This window comes from Corythoichthys intestinalis, chromosome 19 (genome assembly GCF_030265065.1).
Source record: "Corythoichthys intestinalis isolate RoL2023-P3 chromosome 19, ASM3026506v1, whole genome shotgun sequence".
Taxonomy (NCBI): Eukaryota; Metazoa; Chordata; class Actinopteri; order Syngnathiformes; family Syngnathidae; genus Corythoichthys; species Corythoichthys intestinalis.
In genome coordinates, this window is record NC_080413.1 from 34,636,197 (window position 1) to 34,659,796 (window position 23,600).

The 23,600-nt window shown below is 37.3% G+C and overlaps 1 protein-coding gene across 3 annotated transcripts in view; it reads right to left on the bottom strand.

Moving 5' to 3' along the window:
• Positions 1 to 23,600, bottom strand: part of LOC130907632 (adhesion G protein-coupled receptor F5-like) — a 94,228-nt gene that overhangs the window by 33,975 nt on the left and 36,653 nt on the right. For 2 of the 3 annotated variants that reach the window (XM_057822934.1, XM_057822933.1), the window contains exons 5-21: positions 22,170 to 22,334; positions 21,030 to 21,089; positions 16,793 to 16,840; positions 16,654 to 16,719; positions 13,943 to 14,008; positions 13,724 to 13,777; positions 13,585 to 13,650; positions 13,366 to 13,419; positions 13,181 to 13,228; positions 13,042 to 13,107; positions 9,737 to 9,886; positions 6,663 to 6,833; positions 6,506 to 6,550; positions 4,202 to 4,354; positions 1,312 to 1,482; positions 1,152 to 1,199; positions 569 to 721 (exon numbers count right to left, since the gene is read on the bottom strand). In XM_057822934.1, the coding sequence (XP_057678917.1) occupies positions 569 to 721; positions 1,152 to 1,199; positions 1,312 to 1,482; positions 4,202 to 4,354; positions 6,506 to 6,550; positions 6,663 to 6,833; positions 9,737 to 9,886; positions 13,042 to 13,107; positions 13,181 to 13,228; positions 13,366 to 13,419; positions 13,585 to 13,650; positions 13,724 to 13,777; positions 13,943 to 14,008; positions 16,654 to 16,719; positions 16,793 to 16,840; positions 21,030 to 21,089; positions 22,170 to 22,334 (1,584 nt within the window). The remainder of the gene's footprint in view (positions 1 to 568; positions 722 to 1,151; positions 1,200 to 1,311; positions 1,483 to 4,201; positions 4,355 to 6,505; positions 6,551 to 6,662; positions 6,834 to 9,736; positions 9,887 to 13,041; positions 13,108 to 13,180; positions 13,229 to 13,365; positions 13,420 to 13,584; positions 13,651 to 13,723; positions 13,778 to 13,942; positions 14,009 to 16,653; positions 16,720 to 16,792; positions 16,841 to 21,029; positions 21,090 to 22,169; positions 22,335 to 23,600) is intronic. The other variant, XM_057822935.1, reaches the window with a different exon arrangement.

Consider the following 23,600-nt stretch of genomic DNA (forward strand, 5'->3'; position numbering starts at 1 on the left):
GCCTTGGACAGGCCAGCTAGGAAGCTAGGAGACATCAGACCAGTCATGAAGGCAATGAATTCACCAAATATGTAAATTCACGGTTGAAAAACAGAAGGTATACCCACAAGTCTTTGTGCCATTCATAGGCGCTAAGCCTTATGAATACACCTTCCAAGTATCAACGGGGATTTTACATGAGCACTAGAGGCAGCAACACGAGTACAATCAAGATTAGGCAGGTGAACAAAATATTTACCAATATAAACCACCACACTCTTGTTCAATAGACGGCGATATGCACCTATAGTTCTTTGCAATCCGCCATTAAACGAAGTTTTGGAGTTTTTGAGCTTGTTAAGCTTCTGTTTACAGCATGATCTATTTCATCACTTGTTTTTTTTCCCATTCCGCACAGTTTAAAATTCAACTGAGAAGTCAATGAATTTTCTAGTTCTTTCTTTGAATATTGAGGCAGATCTCTTGTGTAGATGCCAAAGAAAGAAACTTGGAGGTAAAATATGAAGTCCACAAAAATGTGTATAAATTTCATATTTAAATCTTGATTCTTTTACAATGCATTATTTACCTGTCGTCAGGTTGATATCAGAGATATTTAAGAAGTTGTTGATGAAAATGGGATAAGTGGCGTTTAGCAGAATGTTCCTCAGCAGGGTTACCACATACATATTTGGGGTTGTTAGCTCAATGGAGATGACATATTCATGATCAACTGAAGGCACTGTGGGGAAAGAAAGTCAACAATCATCTCCAGTTCAATAACAACGAGTCCAAATTACAACCCTCCGTTCAAGATAAGGTGTTTCCCGGATACAAATCAATCTATATTTTGATTCTAAATAAAAAATAGGTGACACGTTGTTGAGAAATCATTCCTGTTTATCAAAAAAAAAAAAAAACAGTAAAAGATCTGAACGTCAAGGCGCAGACATGACAGTTTAACTGTTCAAACTGATCAGAATGGTTTCATACAACAACGCAAAATTTTGTCAAAAGTAGCCCAAATTTTATCAACCCGACCAATGTAATTTTTTTCCCGCAGAGTCTTTAAAAATAGCTAAAAATAGCTCAACTCGCTTAATCTGGCAACACAATCTCCAATACCAGTTCATTAATATCCTTTTCAACAAATATTGTTGGATTACTCTTACATGTTGTTGTTGTTGGAGTCGTAGTTGATGAAGGACAAGCTGTAAAGTCTGTAAGAAAGAAACAGGTCAATGTTATACTTACTACTATTTATGTGAAATTTTACTAACAACATAATTAAACTTAAAACTGTTTGTTTGTTGACAAATATTCAAGTCTTACCATGTTCATCAACAGATTGGCAATAGATTCCACTAGAGGGAATGGCATCAATGCATCCACATGTGTCATTTATAATGTTGTCACATGAACCATGCAAAAAACATTGGTCACATGGCCAACGATACTGCTCCTCACATCTGCATTGGTAACCACCACTGCCTGGACTGCAAACTACAGTGATAAGAGAATGAGGTTTAACTTTCTGACCGTGTAGCTCAATAGTATGTCTTTGTTTAGACTGGAACAGGCAAGCTAAGATGCTATGGTACATGATGATGAGAAATGTTTGTCTAAGAGAGCAAATGAAGCATAAAATTTATTCTGGCACTTGCAAGATTTGACAAAGAACTTTAACTTCTCTTTAGATCAAGTCAGGCTCACTGTTTTGTGTGTTTGTTAACAGATCAGTCACGGATGTCACCATTTCACCAAATACGTAAAGCCACAGTTGCCAGCCAGGTGTACCCACAAGTCTTTGCGCCATTCACAGGCGCTAATACTTGAGGAAACACCTTCAAAGTACCAACAGTGACTTTAAATAGTTCACTCATACAGGTCATGAATTCACCAAGTATGTAAAGTTATGGTTGCCACTTGGAAGGTGTAGCCACAGTTGGCCAGTGTTGTCAGTAACGCGCACAAGATTGCTTTCGTTCAGTAACGAGCAATCTAACGCGTTCATTTTTCTAAACCAGTAATCTGATTAAAGAGAGTTTCCTTAGTGTCTGTGCATTACTTCCCTCATAATATAGGTAGAATGAAGACTATTGTAGTCATGTACGGAGAGCCTTTCGAATAGAAAATGTTAGAAAGGTTCCCATCTTCTCACTATGGGTTTGTTTCTATGGTAACCACTCACCGTTACTTTCTGTTTTAGTCATATGCGGAGATTAAGGGGGGGGGGGGCTGAAAATGTCATTGCATGTAATTGACTTTCTAATATATGAATTTAAAATGAAGACTTTGCTGGTAAAATGGTGTCTGTAAAAGTTGTAAAGCAATAAAACAAACAACAAAAAATATTTTTCTAATGGGACAAAATTATTTTTCAAACAGATCTTGTGACTACCACCTGAGAGACAGTCATTTGCTTTGATTAGCCCCCCCCCAAAAAAACATAAACAAAAAAAAACAAAACAAAAAAAACCCACTGAATTATTTTCATTTTTTAATATTGTCACATTACGGAATATTTAAGGATAGAGTTCTGCTTATTGTGCTGTAGGCCTAACATACAGAGATTTGCACTGGTTAATGTTCAGAAGTTTACATTTGTGATTTCTTTAAAGACTAATATATTTGGTCCAAATAAAATACCAAATGTTCTAAAATGTTGTACAGTATATAGTGTTCTTATTCTACAATCAGTTAGCCTTGATATGAAAGATTTTATGGAATGTATAATGTAATAACATGTAGAACATGAAAAGTAATATCAGTTACTTTGCTGAGTAACTAATTACTCTTACAATGAGGTAACTGGGTTACTAACTCAATTGCTTTTTAGGAGAAGTAATTTGTAACTGCTACGAATTACTTTTTTAAAGTAAGATTAACAACACTGACCAGATCGTGTTATGATTACTGTTGCTAATAACGGCGTTAGAGTATAACTGTTTTTTTTTTTTGTCAGTAGTAAGTAATCTAATTAATTACTTTTCCCATGGTTGCAACACCGTTACTGTTACTGATGCTAGGTGGCAATGAGTGTTAGCATAGCATTTGCATTCGATCTAGCATTAGCATTTAGCATGGCGGCTGTCATCTTAAACTCTCGGGCAGTTTGTATACCATTACAGTCTTCTATAGGTTGTTTTAAAAAGTGCGACCTATGTTTTTTTTTTTTTTTGTGTTTGAATGAAAAATAAAGTTCAGTTCAATTCAATAAGTTAATACAAATATATTTGATGTGACAGACGTTATAGAATGGATCATGTAATAACATGTAGAACATGAAAAGTAACGTCAGTTACTTTGCTGAGTGACTAATTACTCTTACATTGAGGAAACTGAGTTACTAACTCAATTACTTTATTGGAGAAATAATGTGTAACGTAATTTTTTTTTTTTTTTTTTTTTTTTTGAAGTAAGATTAACAACACTGGTTATGAGGGTGTAACATGAAACCGACGAAATTATGTGGAATGAAACAAATGGTTCTCTCCCACAGGTAGGCTGTCCAAAAAAAAAAAAGGACAATTCTGCAAGTAGCAAAATGTACTTCACAGAATCCCAGGCAGTGAAAGAGTTTGGTTCGATCAGCTTTTAATTAAATTAAATTAAATCTGTTTGTTAACAGATCAATCACACAGGTCATGAATTCACCAACTATGTAAAGTAAGGGTTGCCACTTGGAATGTGTAGCCACAGTTGGCAAAGTTTGAATGTTGGCGAATTCATGACCTGTGTGAGTGTTCTGTGAAGAAAAAGACTAGTACTAAAACTAATTAACCATACGATAAGGTAATTTCTTTTTGAGAGAAGTAATTTGTAACTAACTAATTACTTTTTTTAAATTACGATTAACAGCACTGATCATCAAATCATTTTATGAGGCTGTAACTTGAAATCGACGGAATTATGTTGAATGAAACACATGATTCTGTCCCACTGGTGGGCTGTCAAAAAGAGGCAAAATTCTGGAGGTAGCAAAATGAAGTACTGGACTACAGAGAATCTCTGGCAGTGAAAGAGTTTGGTTTGGATCAGCTTTTAATTGCCATGCTGAAAAAGAGAATGTGGATAAGTATGTGATCTATAAGTTAAATACCCAAGAAAGAACATATGTAGTACACAAAAATTGCCTTGTATTGTGTGATCCAATGATGTAAAGGTATGAAGTGCATATATTTCATATTTAAATATTTGAGTCTTTAAAATGCATCATTACCTGTAGTCAGGATAATATCAGAGATTTTTAAGGAGTGACTGATGAAAATGGGATAAGTGGCGTTTTGCAGAATGTCCCTCAGCAGGGTTCCCACACTCATATTTTGGGTGGTTAGCTCAATGGAGATGATATATTCATAATAAAATGAAGGCACTGTGGAGAAAGAAAGTCAACAATCATCATCTCTAACAGGTCTCCAGTTCAGTAACAACCAGCCCAAATTATAAGATCCTATTCAAGATAAGATGTTTCCCTTAAGCAACTCCAATGTATAGTTTGATACTCAATCTAATAGACTTTTTCCCACTTTATCAAACACATTAATTGCCAATAAAATTAGAAATCACTGACGAAGACAATATTTTCTAGATTTTATTCGATGCGCTAAGTCTAGGTATAATCGCAAATCAACTTATCACGAGGAATGTAAAAGAAACAAACCAGAAATCCCAACAAAACAAAAATTACAGTGCATTTAACGATTTTAATGTTCTCTTTTAAATATTGTGTTGAATTTGATGGCGTACCTACAAATCAGAAATGACGTGCAGTTCACAGTTCCACCTTTTGCGAGGCGCTAAAATGCCAGATATAATTAGAGCAAAGAAGGTACGTACTGCTTTACAAAAATAAAAAAGCAAAGGAGATGAACTTCAAGGTGTAGACATGAAATTATCTTTTAAAACGAATCAAAAAGGTTCCGAACAAAAACACAAAAATTTGTCAAAAGTAGCTCAAATTTTATCAACCTGCCCAATGCAATTTTCTCTCTCAGCGAGTCTTTAAAACAGTGTTGTTTTCGTCAACAAAAACGATCACAAAAATATTTCACCAACGAACACTTTTTTCATGAGGATTACGAGACTATAACGAGCTAAAAACGTGTTTTGGGAGACTAAAACATAACGATATAAATGCCAGTTTTCGTCTGACGATACGAGAACGAGACGAAAATGCACAATAGTTTCCATCACATGTTTACAACGTGTGACATTTTATGTGTAGTTAGCTTGCATCGTAGCAGTGGCTGGTTGCCTACACGGTAAAATATATTTTCTTATCTTGGCCAGAGAGAAAATACAACGTTGATTTAGCCATCAAAGGTCAGTGCTGAGTGATCATCACACACTAAACGTAACTCCTAGCGTTAGCACAGCATTCGTGTTAGCATTAGGCTAATGCTAATGGCAAGCGTCGTCTTAAAATTCAGACTTTTTTTTTTTACTTACAGTTTGTGGCATCCAGGTTGGTATAATTAATTGAAAATAATATATTGCTTTCCTGCTGAGTGTGTATTATCGCCAAGTTGGCATTGTAGGCGCTACAATATGTGCTCATCTGTCAATGTTTATTTGAAATAGTTGGAAACCTTTATTTGTTTATTTATCTATCTATTTTTGGTGTAATTTAAAAAAAAATTTTTTACAGACAAAAATATTTTTAGTATGGCTGTCAAAATTATCGCGTTAACGGGCGGTAATTATTTTTTAAAAATTAATCACGTTAAAATATTTGACGCAATTAACGCACATGCCCCGCTCAAACAGACTAAAATGACAGTAAAGTGTAATGTCTGCTTGTTACTTGTTTTTTGGTGTTTGGCGCCCTATGCTGGCGTTTGGGTCCAACTGATTTTATGGGTTAGTACCATGAGTGAGCATGGTGTAATTATTGACATCAACAATGGCGAGCTACGCTAAGTTTATTTTTTGATTGAAAATTTTACAAATTTTAATGAAACGAAAACATGAAGAGGGGTTTTAATATAAAAATTCTAAAACTTGTACTAACATTTATCTTTTAAGAACTACAAGTCTTTCTATCCTTAGATCACATTAAGAGAATATTAATAATGTTAATGCCATCTTGTTGATTTATTGTTATAATAAACAAATACAGTACTTATGTACTGTATGTTGAATGTATATATCCGTCTTGTTTCTTATGTTTCCATTCCAACAATAATTTAACGAAAAAATGACCTATTTTATAGATTGTTTGAATTGCGATTAATTACGATTAATTAATTTTTAAGCTGTAATTTACCCGATTAAAAATATTAATCGTTTGACAGCCCTAATTTTTAGTAAACGTTGACTAAAACTAGACAAAATTAGTCCAGCGTTTTCGTCAACAAAAACTAAACGAAGACAAATGCATAAGATGAAAATTAAAAGGTCCGGCAAAAACAACAGTGCTTTAAAAATAGCTCAATTGGCGGGAACCCGCCAAATCGGACAACACTGATTTCTAATACCAATTCATTCTTCTTATTTTCAACAAATATTGTCTGGTTACTCTTACATGTTGTTGTTGCTGGAGTCGTTGTTGATGGAGAAGCTGTAAAGTCTGTAAGAAAGAAATAATGTTATACGACTATTTACTGTATGTGAAATAGTACCAAAACAAATTTAATCTAAAAGGTTAACTGTTTGGTTATTGACAAATATTCAATTCTTACCATGTTGATCAACAGATTGGCAATAGTTTCCATCAAAAGGAATGGCATTGATGCATCCACATGTGTCATTTGTAATGTTGTCACATGAGCCATACAAAAAACACTGGTCACTTGGCCAACGATACTGCTCCTCACATCTGCATTGGTAACTGCCACTGCTTGGACTGCAAACTACAGTGATAAAAATTAAACTTTACCGTCTTACTTTGAATCCCAAACATTTGTCTTCAAGTTACAGTTAAATTGCAAACACAGACCCTTTATTTACCACGTTTAAAGTAGAAAAACTTGTGACAAATGGTGAAATAATTTCAACTCTCTGGGGGTACAAGCAGGAATGAAAGTGGCTAGAATTTCCTGCTGGAACTGCCTGACATAAAGGTTGCCCGAAGATTTTTTTCCCCAGGATCTCTGCAGGTTTCAACAGGCCAAATTGAAGACTTTTTAGGACCATATTGAATACAGCTTAAGACCCATTTCTCATCAATACCGGCAAAAAAACGTTAATAAACTTGAAGGAAAATGAGTGAATAGCACAGGTAGTTCCGCTTCAAGGTAATTATAAATTAGATTTTTCGTACCATGCATGCATTTTGAAACGTTGTGAAAAAAAAAACAATTGGAGAAATTAGCCGCTTCATACCTCGCAATATCTACGTAAAAAAACTGCCACCTTTGCTTTTAACCAAGAATCGAGACTGTTATACATCCATATTTATAAAGATTTCAGGTATTTAAGCATTTATTCACAAGAATTTCAACGTAAAAAGCTCTTTATTGAGGACTTGTGGTAAGGCACCACAGTGAACTTAAAGACGAGCCGCACATTCGACATATTTACGTAAAATAAATGCTACCTGCACGTTTGTTTTTTTTAATTTTTTTTTATGCTTTTAACCAAGAATCGAGACTGTTTTACATCCATATCTATAAAGAATTCGGGGATTTAAGCCTTTATTTACAAGAATTTTGACTGGAAAAGCTCTGTTTACATCAGGGGGCTTCTAGCTACATTCACCAACAGAATAGCATTGTACTTCGATATACAGTATTTACATAAAATAAACGCTAACTACACGTTTTTTGTTTTTTTTATGCTTTTAACCAAGAAATGAGACGTTTTTTTATGTCCAAATCTATAAAGAATTCAGAGATTCAATCATTTATTCACAAGAATTTTCAACGGAAAAAGCTCTTTGTCTGTGTTTCCACTCAGTCAGCTTTAACGGCCACGCCAACAATGCTGGCTACTATGCCGGCCTTGAGCTCCCAGAGGGCACCTGGTCCTACACCAACCCCTACGCCCTACAATTAAAATGACTAAAATCACACACAGGGGTATCTCATCAGGTACACATGATTAGAACATCATTACCCAGTGTTTTGAAGGAGGCTTGCCTTATTTAAACCTCACATTTAGTTTGGTGTGCCCCTGAGTGTTAAAGTGAGAGAAAACACCATGGTGAGATCAATCGTCTGAGGCCTTCAGAAAGAAGATTGTAGATGCTTATGAGTCTTTTAAGAGATTTCAAAATATCCCAAAACAATATAAAATGAGCCATTCCTCTGTCCGAAAAATAGTCTACAAGTGAAGGACATTCAAAACAACTGCCAACATGCCCAGGTCTGGCCATCCAAGCAAGTTCATCCCGAGAGCAGATCACAAGATGCTAAAAGAAGTCTCCAATAACCCTAAAATGTCATCATGGGACCTACAGCAGGCTCTTGCTACTGTTGATGTGAAAGTGCATGTCTCTGCAATCAGAAAGGGACTACCTACAGTAAGTTTAACCTTCCGGAATAATGTTCTTTGGACAGATGAATCTAAAATTGAATTATTTGGACACCTGAATGACATGTATGGCGTTAACCCAATACAGCATTCCAGGAAAAGAACTTCATATCAACTGTGAAGCATGGAGGTGGAAGTGTCATGTTTGGGGATGCTTTGCTAAAGCAGGACCTGGCCAGCTCACCATCATAGAATCCACCATGAAGTCTATCGTGTGTCAGAAGGTGCTTGAGGGACATGTGAGATCATCCATGAAAAAATTAAAGCTGAAGAGAAACTGGACCCTGCAACATGACAATGACCTAAAACTTACTTGTAAATCCACTAAGGACTGGCTGAAAAGGAAGAAACGGAGAGTGCTGGAATGGCCGAGTTAAAGCCCAGATCTTGATCCAATTGAGATGCTATGGGGTGACTTGAAACGAGCTGTACATGCAAGAAACCCATCAACATCTCACAACTAAAAGTATTCTACGTTGAGGAGTGGGGCAAACCTTCTGCCGACAAATGTCAAAGACTGGTAGATGGCTACAAAAGGGTCTCACTGAAGTTATTCCAGCCAAAGGGGGTAACACTAGCTATTGGTGGTAGGGTGTCCTTTTTCCTCAGTTAGAATATGCATTTTTGTTGATGTATTATATGAATAAAACAATGTTAATTTTTGTTGTTTACCTGCAACTAAATCACTTTTTTATCCAGAGACAAAGAAAAACAAGATCAGACATTAACATGTGAACATTTCTCAATAAAGAACTGATTATTTAATGGGGTGTCCTATTTTTTTCACGTGACTGTGGATGAGGTTGTACTGAGGAACAAAATACCATTATTGTTTTCTTTTGAATCTGACATTGTTAGTAGTTACTCAAAATGTTACTCATTAGTTGTGTATTCTTTTCAACTAATACTTTTTTACTTTTACTTGAGAAATTTTTGGATGACTACTTTTACTTACGTAATATTATTTAGAAGTAACTACTCTTACAGGAGTACATTTTCTGGCTACTCTACCCACCTCTGGTAGATTGTTTTCTTCTTGGTGATGTGTGTGTGTCAGCCTGGGAGGGGTTTTTTTTAACATTGGTTTTTTACAGTTGCATATTTTTGGGATCAAAGCACTGTTCCGGCCCCGAATCTTTTACCGAAACAGCGTACCGGACCGTTCCAGCCCACTCTCACCCCTGGGTACAAGCCAGGGCAAACTAAAGGCTTTTCTCAATTCTTGATGTTAAAAAGGTAGCTTGAAGCATTTTGTTGTTGTTCCACACACATTTTCATTTACCTGTAGTGATATTGGCATCAGAGATTTTTGCATAGCTGTTTATCTCAAGAGGGTAATTGGTGTTTCTCAGAATGTCCCTCAGTAGGTTTATCACCTTCATATCTGTGGCGTTGAACTCAATAGAGATGATGGTATGGATATAGAATGGAGCTGTAGAGGAGGAAGAAAGTAAACAATATTTGGCTTGAAAATACTTTCTAATGGAAACACAGATTTCCAGAAATGTTTTCTAGTTACTCATGTATCGTATAAATGTCGGCGGGGATGCTGTAGGAGAAATTGAAACGGGAGCATGACACACAAAGCATGTCAAGGAATAACAACCTCCGAGTCATATTCATATAGTAATTTTTTCATACTGTAAGTTCATGAAGTAAGATGAGAATTTAAGGATGGCATCAAAGTGCTTGTGACAGCAAAAAGCATGTTTATTTCATATTTCATGCGGTATTTTATGCTCCTGAATGAAATGGACCACTTGGATGTGTGTGTAAGCGATCAATTTATTTATTCAATTTTTTTAATCCCGCTCCATGAAAATGAGTGACTTCCTGGATTGAGGAAGAATGCGAATGTGACGTCAGCTGGGTCACCATCTAACAATAAAGCCATTACTATATAGCACGGATTCAGCTGATTTTGCAGATCAATTAGTTTATTTTTCGCATCACATGAGCCCAATGTGCTGCAGGCTTTTGTTGCTGCACCAGGGAGAGGTGTGTGAGCCTTTTTGGGTTTCAAAAAGTTCACGTTCACCGTGGAGAGTGGCCAAACCAAGTCCGACAACTGTGGGACCATCGGACCGACGAGGAAGTGAGTAAACTACGTGTTTTGTATTATGTCAAATACAGGGATTATGGCACACGTTTTAATAAGGTGGTGGCTTGCATTTTGTGGGTGACAATGCTCCTTGTCCACTGAAAGGCCACCCGATCGATGACCGGTGGCTTATCACACACCATGGTCACTTCCACCCCCTCGGTCCTCTTTGTGTGCCCGCCAATAGACCACTATCCTCGGCTGGGGTTAGGGCAGCCACGCGCTCCTCCGACGTCAGCCGGTCATTCTCCAGCTGCGTCCCTGGCAACGAGCACTCCTGCCCGCAGCAGGGGAATGACGCGCCAAAACTCGCTCACCGCCAGGGGCTGGCTGGTGGGTGACGACTGTCACCCTTGCCGCAGTGTCTGATATGAGTCGGGATAGTTTTGTGTGATTTTTTTTGTTTTCGAAAGGCGAAAAAGATTGGAACAGCCGCTCGGCGGTCATTCTCCAGCTGCTTCCCCAGGAACGTGCACTCCTGCAGGGGAACGAAGAGCCGAAACTTGCTCACCGCCGTAGGGCTGGCCAATTGGTGAAGACAATCAACCTTGCCGCCATTTGTGACATGAGTTGGGGTACTTTGTGTGATTTTTCGTTTTCGAAAGGCGAGAAAAAGACTTGGAAAAGTCGCTCGGATCGGGATAGCAAGTCAGCTAGCTATCACACCTCCTATTTTTTTGTTTAAGCTCTTTCCTCCGTCTCCGAAGTCGGGGCAGGGAAATGACAAAAGTCGGACTAACTCCGGTGGTATTAAATACCGTTCGGGAGGTTAAGAAGTTGGCAGTTTTGACCATTATGCAGTATTTTTGCCCTGTCGTACTGAATAAATTTTCCTATTTCATATTCCATTTGGCAAAAGACTGTTATTTGTCATGACCATACCATTTATTTAAGAATGGGGAAAAACATACTTAGATAAAAAGAATACCCTGTAAAAATATTGGAGTAGATTAAAACAATGATGACATTTTGCTGCTCTCGGTCACATTTTATCGTTCTCGTTCTGACTCTTCCCCCTCAATGGGCTGAATTCTAAATCAGCTGAAATCGTGACCCTGCTGACGTCATCATACAGCTGGGGACGCTTGAGCTCTATAATGACAGGCGGTGCTAAACGGCAGATTAAAAGACTCATTTCTCGTCATCTGCGTTTTGCCAAATTGTTGTATATAGGCGAATCGTCTCAAAATATGATTTTAATTCACATAATAATGCTTTTTTTTATGCTGTCACAGGCACTTTTTAAGTAGCAACAATAAGATAGATGTCACAATTGTTATAGTTTCAGCCATTGCTGCTGTAGTAATGCTTACAGTTTAAGTATTGTAGATATAAGTGTTGTGTCTATATGGCTGCGTTCATACTACAGGTCTTAATGCACGAATCCGATTTTTTCGCGTTTTTCCGACTCGAGTCAGGCATTAACTTGACGGTCTGAACGTTACAAGTCGCATAGAACTGGACCATTTCAAATCCGATCTGGGTCACTTTCGTATGTGGTTCAAATCCGATCTGGGCCACATTTTTCCAGACTGTCGCGGCGGTCTGTACTGTCCACTCTCCCAAATCGGATTTCATGCAGCAATTACGTAATCAAATAGCGAAAGAGACGCTTACCATAGCGGTGCCGCTGTGTGTTATTAGCGCCTAGCTTGCAGTGAACATGGCTTTTGGGGAAGGGCTGAGCTTGACAAAAGTCATAAAAAATAAAAATGGGTTGAGGATAAGCCTGAGAATGCTCAGTTTTCTCTCTGCTCCAAGTGAGCAATATTTCAACATCGCCTACACGGCCGAGGTCGGGGCAAACTGCCCGTATGTGTGTGTGACGTGCACGGACCGTGCGTGCATGCTATCGATCCATATAAACTTTGAATATAAGCCTAAACGGGGATTATTTATGTCTGTTATTTGTGTCCTCCTTTTGAAAAGCAAAATATGATATCCCTGGAATGACGGATGACGTGTGTCATTTGTTTTGATGCTTCTGCGCATGCGGGTCGTCTTGCTCAGCGCGTGTCGGACCGCGAATTAGTGCGCATGCGTAATACTTGAACGGTCTCAATGGATAAAGGCAGTCTGAACGGGCACGCCAAAAAAACGGATATGACAAAAAATCGGATTCGTGCATTAAGACCTGTAGTATGAACGTAGCCTATGAGATATCACAATAATAGCATTTGAATTTAAATTTTACTACCATGAATGAATAAATATAAACATCTTTTTCAAGACTCTTTTTGGTTTGTTTGTTTTTTTTATAGATTGTGCTGGCATTATGGAGCTAATATTATTGTAATGTTTTCTCTTTGCAGTATGTTTTTCATTTTTTTTCAATAGAACTTTTTTCTCTGTTGTGTCAAGTGTTTTGTGACAAGTCTGTAAAAATAGAGTGTACTGTTGCATTTTTAAGTAAACATGTAATAGTACTCTGTATAGGAGGTGGAGATCATTACCCCAAATACTTAATAGAGCTTATAAACTCTTACTTGTCACTGTTGTTGATGCTTCAGTTATTGTGGTGTTAAAAGTGGTTGAAGAGTTTTGTCCTGTAGCTGTAAAAAGGTACTTAGTTAAAATCGTTAATGTTCAATTCCACAATAAAAATATTTGAGATGATTGACTCACTAGCTCTTGTAGTAGTGCTTGTAAAAGCTGTAGAGAACAATGTTGTGTCTGTGAAAGATAGCACGTTAATAATCATTTGAATTAAAATAGTACCACAGTAAAAGAACACGAATCAACATCTATTTTAAGACTCTTAACCTATATGTTTAATTCCAAATTAAGAAGACTCGAGATGATTGTCTCACTTGTTGTAGCAGTTATTGTCGTGTATGTATCAGCTGTAGAGACTGGTGTTGTACCTGTAAGAGATATCACATTATCAATCATACGAATTGAAACAGTACCTACAACGATTAAAAAAATAAAAATCCTTTAAGATGCTTTCTGAACACGCAGCTGTGTTGTATTTCTAAGAATATATGTAATATGTAGGAGATCATTACACTGAATTCACTAACTCTCACTTGTCACTGTTGTTGGTGCTTCAGTTATTGTGGTGTTAAAAGTGGTTGAAGAGCTTTGTCCTGTAGCTGTAAAAAAGGTGCCTAGTTAAAACCTATATGTTTAATTCCACATAAGGAAGACTCGACATGATTGTCTCACTTGCTGTTGTAGTTATTGTAGTGTTTGTATCAGCTGTAGAGACTGGTGTTGTACCTGTAAGAGAAATCATATTAATAATCGTAAGAACTGAAACAGTATCTACTACAAATGGATTAAAAACTCCTTTCAGACGCTCTCCGACCATGCTGTGGTGTTGTATTTCTTAGAATTTATGTAATAGGTAGGAGATCATTACACCAAATGAGCTCACAAACTTACTTGTCACTGTTGTTGGTGCTTTAGTTATTGTGGTGTCAAACGTGGTTGAAGAGCTTGGTCCTATAGCTGTAAAAAGCCACATTGGTATGAAAAAGTATCTGAACCTTTTGGAATTTCTCACATTTCTGCATAAAATCCCCACCAAATGTGAGCTGATCTTTGTCACAATCACACAGATGAAAAAACTGTCTTCTTTAATGATAACTACCCAAACATTTACAGGTTTTCATATCTTAATTAGGATAGTATGCAAACAAAGACAGAAGGGGGAAAATAAGTAAGTGAACCATTACATTTAATAAATTGTGGCTCCCCCTTTGGCAGCAATAACTTCAACCAGACGCTTCCTTTAACTGCAGATCAGTCTGGCACATCGATCAGGACTAATCTTGGCTGATTTTTCTCTACAAAACTACCAGAGTTCAACCAGATTCCTCAGATGTCTAACATGAATTGCTGTCTATAGGTCATGCCACAGCATCTCAATGGGGTTCAAGTCTGGACTTTGATTTGGCCACTCCAGAAAGTGTATTTTCTTCTTCTGAAACCATTCTGAAGTTGATTTAGTACTGTGTTTTGGATCATTGTCTTGTTGCAGCATCCGTCCTCTTTTTAGTTGAACTGTCTGACAGACAGCCTCAGGTTTTCCTGCAAAACATGCTAACAAACTTGAATTCATTCGTCCATTCGTTGCCCGTTGTGCAAGTCGTCCAGACTCCGAGGCAGGAAAACAGCCCCAAATCATGATGCTCCCTCCACCATGCTTCACGGTGGGGATATGAGGTGTTGATGTTGGTGAGCTGTTCCATTTTCTCTCTACACATGACGTTGTGTGTTACTCCCAAATAATTCAACTTTGGTTTCATAAATCCTCAAAATATTTTGCCAAAATTTCTGTGGAGTGTGCAAGTGCCTTTTTGCGAACATTAAATGAGCAACAATGTGTTTTTTAAGACAGCAGTTGCTTCTTCCGTGGAGTCCTCCCATGAACACTATTCTTGGCCATAGTTTTACATATAGTTGATGTGTGCACATAGATATTCGACTGTGCCAGTGATTTCTGTAAGTCTTTAGCAGACACTCTAGGGTTCTTTTTTACCTCTCTGAGTATTCTGTGCTGAACTCTTGGCATCATCTTTGGTGGACGGCCACTCCTAGGGAGAGAAGCAACAGTGCCTAACTCTCTCCTTTTGTAGACAGCACTTCTCTAACTGTCGATTGATGAACATCCAGACTTTTAGAGATGGTTTTGTATCCTTTCCCAGCTTTATACAAATCAACAATCCTTGATCGGAGGCCTTCAGACAGCTCTTTTGACTGAGCCATGATGCACTTCAGACAGTGCTTCTCATCAAGACAATTCTTACCAGGTGTGTGTTTTATAGTGGGCAGGGCAGCTTTAAGCCACTCATCAGTGATTTGGCACACACCTGACTTAAATTGTTGGGTAAAAATTGGTTTCAATTGCTCTTTAAGTCCCCTTTGGCAGAGGGTTCACTTACTTATTTCCTCCCTTCTGTCATCGTTTGCATGCTATCCTCATTAAAATATGAAAACCTATAAATGTTCGGGTGGTTTTAGTTAAAGCAGATGTTGTTTTTTCATCTGTGTGATTTTGACAAAGATCAGATCACATTTGATGGTGATTTTATGCAGAAATGTGAGAAATTCCAAGAAGTTCAGACACTTTTTCATACCACTTTCCATCGTTAAAACCGATGTCAAATTCCACATTTTAAACCTATTTCTGAAGATAATGTGCTGTTGTATTAAAGAAAATATAGTATGTCATATGTGAGATATCATTGACCCTAATATCAAATTGAGCTGATTTTTTTGTTTCGCCCACTCTGGGTGTGGATCCTGTCATGACCCAGGCCATTGGGGTCCTGCGGTGTGCTGTGTCATTTGGGGGATTATGGCGGTGGTTGGTTTGGTTGGTGGTGGGAGGATCATCCCTTCCCTGACAACCAGTTAATGGGGGCACGGATGGTCCGGGGGGCCACACTGGGTTCCCCTGGGATGGCGGCGGCCCCCTGGAACTCCCGGAGGAGGTATGGGCCGCCTGGCTTACCCCTCCTGATTGGCTGGGGTGGGGCTGTGGCCCTGGGGTGGCCCCCGCGCAGCATTTCCATTTGTTTGCAGGACTATCACATGTCTGATGGAATTCACGTATGATTGGGTGCAATTAGACACACTTAAAGTAGAGAAACCGTCAGTGCCAGGATTAGCGATCAGGCAGCATAGAATAGGATGGCAACATATCATACTGGGTTCTACGCCTCGCATTGCTGATTTGTGTACGCTCCACTCCGCCTAATTACATCTCTTTTTGATCCCCCCCGCCCCCCTCTTTCTCATCGATCATCAGACCCCCCACATGGTGTCTACCAGAAATATAATTAGGTAATGATTGCATAAATATATTCATAGATAGTATAGGCGGATAATGTATTTCTTGTTGTTGTTTGTTCTCCTCTTCTGTCTGTGCCTCTTCTTCTATTTTCCTTTCTATCTCCCCATAACCCTTTCCTGCTTGCGACTTTCTCCTAATAAACGGAACGCAGGAAATAATCACAATGGGAGTATATCGTACTCCATGAGCTACATTAAAACTGTTCAGACCAATAGGACACTCATATTCCCATTCTTCGTGTCAAGCAGTTGAACAGGAAAAGTTAAAAAAAATAATTGAGCTCATAAACTCTTACTAGTGACTGTTGTTGGTGCTTCTGTTATTGTAGTGTCAAAAGTGGTTGAAGTGCTTTGTCCTGGAGCTGTAAAAAGATAATTAGTTAAAATCTTTAATGTTCAATTCCACAATAAAAATAATTGAGATGAATGACTCACTTGCTCTTGTAGTAGTGCTTGTAAAAGCTGTGGAAAACAATGTTGTATCTGTGAAAGATACCACGTTAATAATCATTTGAATTAAAATAGTACCACGGTAAAATAACAGAAATAAACATATATTTTAAGACTCATATTCAAGAAAATGTGTTGTTGTATTTAGAAAAATACAATCATACACTCGTCACAGTTGTTGGTACTTTGATCATTTTGGCTGTAAACTCTTCTTCTGTGTCTATGTACATATACTGTAATGTACAGTATATGAAATCAATTAGTTTGTGTTATTTAATTTTCAACAATAAATTAATCTTTCAACTGTTCGATTAATGGGAAACTACATGAGTTGAAATGATAAATCAAAAACTAATATTGATAAATGGCACAGTACAGTATTAATAGCTTTTAACTAACTTATTCACTTATTTTTATTAATATTCCATACCACTCGTCCTCACAAGGGTTTCAGGGGTGATGGAACCAATCCCAAATAACTATGGGCAGGATACGGATACACCCTGAATTGTTTGTCAGTCAATAGCAGGGTTAGTTTAATTTGAACGTCCAGAGGGAGGGCTCCAGATTTCACTCACTTTGTTGATCGTCTTCTTGGTGTAACGTCACCATTATTCATGGACCGATCAGAATTAAATTTGGTAGGTATATTCAAGAAATATACGCATCGATCCACGGAGCACAATTTTTACATTTTTTTGGTTTCAGGGCTGATTAATTAATTGTAGCTTTATAGTTGCTTGTAGGGTCCAAGTTGGCCAGTAGAGGGCATGTGTGCTCTTCAAGTATGCTTATTATATGTTGTTCAGGCAGCAGGGCAGTGGTAGTTCAATTTGAACTTGTTACTTGATTAACCTTTTAACACCGGACGTGTCGGCGGCGATACATTTACGCATATCATCTTTGAAGCGTCGTCACGCTGTAATTACGCCACCTACATGCCACTGGTTGGTCTTGTTTGAAAGTGCAGAAGTTAAGGTCCACCCTGTTTCTACTTGAAGTCAATTGACCAAGTAAAACAGGAGATAGTGTCATTTGAGTTTCATCGTTTTTTTGCCCTAATAAATAAACATTAAAACACTGCACATATAATTGATGATTGATTTAGTACTGTACTTAGTACAGTGTAGTACTTCATATTTCCATCATTTCTTGTCATTTTATCAAAATGGAAAGCACAAGGAAAAACTACATATCCCAGAAGCTATTGTGAGGTCACAACATCATCCAAAAACTTAATATATTGCCGAGCGAGGCACCATCATAAGAGACAGAGCCGAGGTAGCGAGTGACGGCCAGTTGGATTGAACGAGCGACTTTGTGAAACGTGCGGAATAATTCGAAAACTAAATTTAGCACAAGCAATTGCGTTATTTGATCAACTCGAGGAAGAGGATGGGCCTGATTTGTCATAGTTTTCTTTGGATGAGTCGGCGTGTGAGAAGTGTGACAGGTGTGCGCAAAGGACGGAAGGAGGAAGACACACTCCATGGAAGTGTGGGCTGTGTTGACATAGCCCTGTGTCTTGTTCCATGACGAACTGAGTGCCTAAACAAATTGAACTGAACTGGTTTATCGGAAAAAAAATACATAAATACTATTTTCCAATCTTAATTTTTTTTCACAATAATTTCAATTTGTATAAGGCGAAAAACACAGACAAGACTGAAAAAGCAGTTTCTGCTCTTGCACTCCTCTTTAAAAGAAACTACTGTATTTTAAGCCAAAACAACTGTTGTGTATGATAGAACAATATGTCTATATGCTGCCATAGAAGATTCGTGGCGCATTAAGCCCCCGAACTATTTTTAATTTGTCCGTTTTACCCTGGAAACCCCCATTTACAGACGTCGCGCAACCGCTTTGGTTTCAACCCAGCCATAAAATGAAGGTAATTAATTTGATTTCTTATTCAAAATGTCTGTCATTTTTAGCTTAGAATCAATAATTGATGTCTAATATTTAGTTTAAAAAAAAAAAAAAAAAACTTAAAAAAATTATTCACTCGCAAATTTTAAACTTTTAAACAAATTATGTCACAATGAAAAAAATGGTGTCTGTAAAAAATTCACGGATATCTATCGCATAACGATCGCTTGATTGTATTTAAAAAAAATTTTTTTTTTTTTAACTGTCACATTTTCTCCGATATGTTAGATGATAAATAATCGATCCAAACAAAGAAAAATTGAAAAAAGACGTTTAAAAGCGTAAATATACAGTATGGAAAAGAAAATCTCGACCACTCCTTGATGTCTGTGATTTCTGCATCGCAACCCTTATTATATTACCATGTTTTCCCCATAAAATCCCCCAAAAAATCTAGCTGTGGCCATTCACAGCTGTGTCTTGACACTCAATGATACATGCTACATGGAGTTTTTGGATCAAAACAAGGTAAGTACGCGATAATATCTCGCATTGGCGTACCGCAAGCAACACGTCACTTCCGCTCATTAATATTCATGACATTAGCTACTGTTGCTAAGTAGGGACAAGCCACTGGTTGTCCCTAATAGAAAATCAATGGAAATTGTGTACGAAGGAGATGTTTACAGAGCTAAACCTACCTATTCTCTCCGAAAACGATGTGCCTGGTGTCAAATTCACTGGCAAAGATGTGGAAGAACATACAAATGTTCAATTAAAGTGATGGCTTGAGTGTCGAAGGCTGTAAAAAGACGAAAAAAACGAGCCGACCTAAGCATAGCCTTCGCTTTTTTATCGACGCGACTGACAATGACATTCTCCTGCTTCAACAAGCTATCCTTTACCATCAGCCCTGTCTGTCTTATATATCCTCTGGTTGTCCTACGTCTCTTACCGTTCTTGGGGGTAATTTAGTTAGCTTTGTGTTGCAATCGCAAATGCTACTCAGTGACAGCCAATGAACACTTTTAAAATGGATTCACCGAGCTGGTGTTAAAGTCCGGGCAAGTTGATTCGGTCTTCACATTTTTTCCTCCCGAGTTTTTGGTTTCCGGAAACGTATGAAGAAAACATCCTTCATGTGTCATAATGTCTCGAGTCGTTTCTACAAGTTCCTAAAAAGCAATGCGTGATTGGCATGTTCGTTTTTGAATGATCACCGGAGAAAAGTGGCACAAATTACGTTGTTTCTATGCGAGGGCGGGTCTATAATATCCCACTTTGGCTTAACTTCTGCTTTACGATACGACGTCACGGTCTAAAAATAGCATGCGTGCGGTACGCCATTCTGCTCTCGCGTGCTCTCACCTCCAGATCGGGTTTTGCTGTTTAGTTTTTTTTTTTTTTTTTTTTAAAGTGCCCTCTGTTCGAAATGTTTCTTCCCCCAGAAAATTGAGATTTTAAGCTTTCCTATGATGTATCACACATGCATATAGGACAATTTGGCCAGATTAGGGGTCTCAGAGCGAAACTTCAGGTCAACTGAGTGTTTTCCACCATATTGATGTGTGTGTTTCATATTTATGTGTGTGTTGGAGAAACTTGATTGTATGAATAATGCTCCAAACCCTTTTTGTGTTAGATTGTGTATATATTTACTATATATTCACTATTTTTGCACTGCTGGTCTACTGTATATAACCTTTTTGACCATAGTATGTATAAAAAAGGACAAAAATGCCTATGACCATATCTGATGTTTCTGTTGAATTATCAAATATAAAACTATTCATTCTCATTTTTTCTGTTGAATGTTTATCCTAATGAGTTGTTATATTATCAAGCTTCAAAACGGATCGTTGTGCATGTTTGGTTGTCAACTGGACATCAATATTTATAATAAATATTTTCCTAATTTTGATATTTATTTGTTGTTGTCTTTTTGGTTCCAAAATGTCGATTATTATAGGGTCAGTGAAGAAAACAACAGTTTGGTCATGAAGGTTATGGTGTCCTGAAAAAAAGGACCCAACCAGGCCTTTGTGAAGATTTTTGTCTTTGAAATATAAAGGCAACATCAGACAAAATAGGCCTAGGCCTTAAAGGGTGAAATATTATTTTCAATATTTGAATTGCTATCGTTGTTATTTTTTAAATACGTATTATTTTTTCCATTCTCTTTGCATTCTGTACATTACTTTGATACAGTATTAGAAATGTGTATCTATTGCAACTGATAAAAAATAACAGATTATTTTGTTGTAGTAGTTGTAAAACTGTCATTGTTAGCAAAATATCATATATCTTATTATGAAAGACTCTGTGATTCCCACAACTACTCATACGTGCTTACATGTTGTTGAGGAAGATGGATTTGTTGTGAAGCTTGTGATGGTTGAATACAGTATTATACCTGGAAAGAAGATCTGTTTCAGTATAATAAATTTGACAGAGTAACATCAAAAGTAGATCTTTATATTCGGACCCTTTAGATTAAATTGAGATTTTAAATCATTTCAGTGTGTACACAGTTGTTTTTGAGACTTCTAATTCAACTGAAATGTGAAAAGTTTTAAAACTTATAACCGCTGGTGTATGTACCCGTATTGGCCCGAATATAAGACAGTGTTTTTTGCATTGAAATAAGAGTGAAAAACAGGGGGGTCGTCTTATATTGGCGGTCTAGACATTATACCCATTCACGATGTTCTGTCATGACAGATTTCAGCTTCTCTCAAGTTTAACCAGTTTGCAATTTTTCATAGCAATGTTTTTCCTTATTCAGATTTGTTTCAAGACTACAGTTACAGTTAGACTTCACTTTGATGGTTAATGCAGTTATTGCAATTTTGTTGTTTTATCACAATAGATTGGTTTATTTACATTTCAAAAACCAGTAGCCATTCATTTACGAATGTGATTGCACTTTAGTTTACATATTTAAATGTTTGGATATTAAGATTTGAATGAGGCAAAATAACATGCATTTTCCTCTCAAATATATTGTTATAATCATTTGTTCCGGATGTACTGTAATTATTTTCTGTATAAAAATTAATTTGGTGTTCAAAAAGTCTTTTTTCAAACTTGAGTCTTGAAAAAGAGGGGGTCGTCTTATGTTCGGGCCAATACGGTATGTATTCTGTCCAACCTAAATACAGTACTATCAGAAGGATGAACATATTTTTACAACCTGAATTCCAACAATGGTTTCATGATATTGAAACAAACTTTACTCATTTTGTAGACTTCTGCATTACTGAAAATTACAACCGCTAAAATAAACACATTGTTAGACGTAAGACTTTTTCATTTTCTAATTTTCAAGGAACTGCAGTTTCTTGAAAATTTGTATGAATTGGCCAAATGTCACAGTTAAGCAATTGAATCACATTATCATGTTTAACAATTGTCTACTTTTTTAAAGTCAAAGTATAGTTAATACAGGAAAAAAGACGAATTTCCAAGAATTCAGGAAAATTTGATGTATCACCTGTCTTGGGTTGGCAATATTGCTCCCCGGGGGGCATATTCTTGATACAAGTGCAGGTATCATTAACAATCTCATCACAGGCTTGATATGTCGTACAATTGTCATATGGCCAAACATAGTCTTCTTCACATCTGCACAGGACGTTGCTCGCATTTGAGGAGCAAACTAAATGAAAAAGAAGAGTGAGAATAACAAACATTGTGAATATGAAATAATTTGTGACACATATACATATCAGATACTTTATGTGGATACCTCATGGCACTTGGGAACTCTCATCTCAAATACCGTAGTTCAATTATTGAATAACATTCTGTGTACAAAATTTCCACACTTCCTTCTTTGTTGAACTTGAATCCCAGTAAGGACATTCATTAAAATATTTGGAAATTGTCGAAGTTTAACACAAGCAGATTACAAAGCTTTATTTCGTCATTATCCAGACATTTTTTAAATCACATTTGTGATATTTACAGTTGATATTTACATAAAATAGGTAAGACACACGCACAACTGTTTCACTTGAAATGAATATAAACCCTTATTCTGTTTTAGATAAATGTCTATTCCATAATCACTTTTATTTGCTAAGTCCAAGTTTACACGACAACAGTCTGAAGCAAAAACGCAAAATTGGCGTTTTGTTGTAAAAACAATTCTGTGTTTACGCGACTGTTTAGTATGAAGAAATCTGCATGCACACAGAGAGGCAAAAGTACATGAAACTTTCAATGTGCCGATGTAGAAGTGTGATAAGGTAAGTTCAGTGCGCAAACGGTGTTAGCATTGGGGAAACCCAGTCTCAGGACAAATCTCCTGAAGAATCGGGATCCTACTTTTCAGCTATGCTATCTCTAATCTGGCTGCATCTATTCAGGTGTGTACTCTTTCTGGCATGTGATACAATCATACAGAAATTGAAACTGCAGTGCAGGAGCCATCAGGTAGGCACAGCGCCAACCTCGCCACCGCAATCATAGTGGTGTAACATTCTGCCGCAGTCCATCTTGATCAATCACAGCCCATTGTTTTTGCAGCCAATCACATTTTGCCAGCTATATATAGTGTATACAGTGGGGCAAATAAGTATTTAGTCAACCACTAATTGTGCAAGTTCTCCCACTTGAAAATATTGGAGAGGCCTGTAATGGTCAACAGGTGTAAAACTCAGCCATGAGAGACAGAATGCGGGAAAAAAAAGAAAATCACATTGTTTGATTTTTTAAAAAAATATTTGCAAATCATGGTGGAAAGTAAGTATTTGGTTAATACCAAAAGTTCATCTCAATACTTTGTTATATACCCTTTGTTGGCAATAACGGAGGCCAAACGTTTTCTGTAACTCTTCACAAGCTTTCACACACACTGTTGCTGGTATTTTGGCCCATTCCTCCATGCAGATCTCCTCTAGGCAAGGCAAGGCAAGGCAAG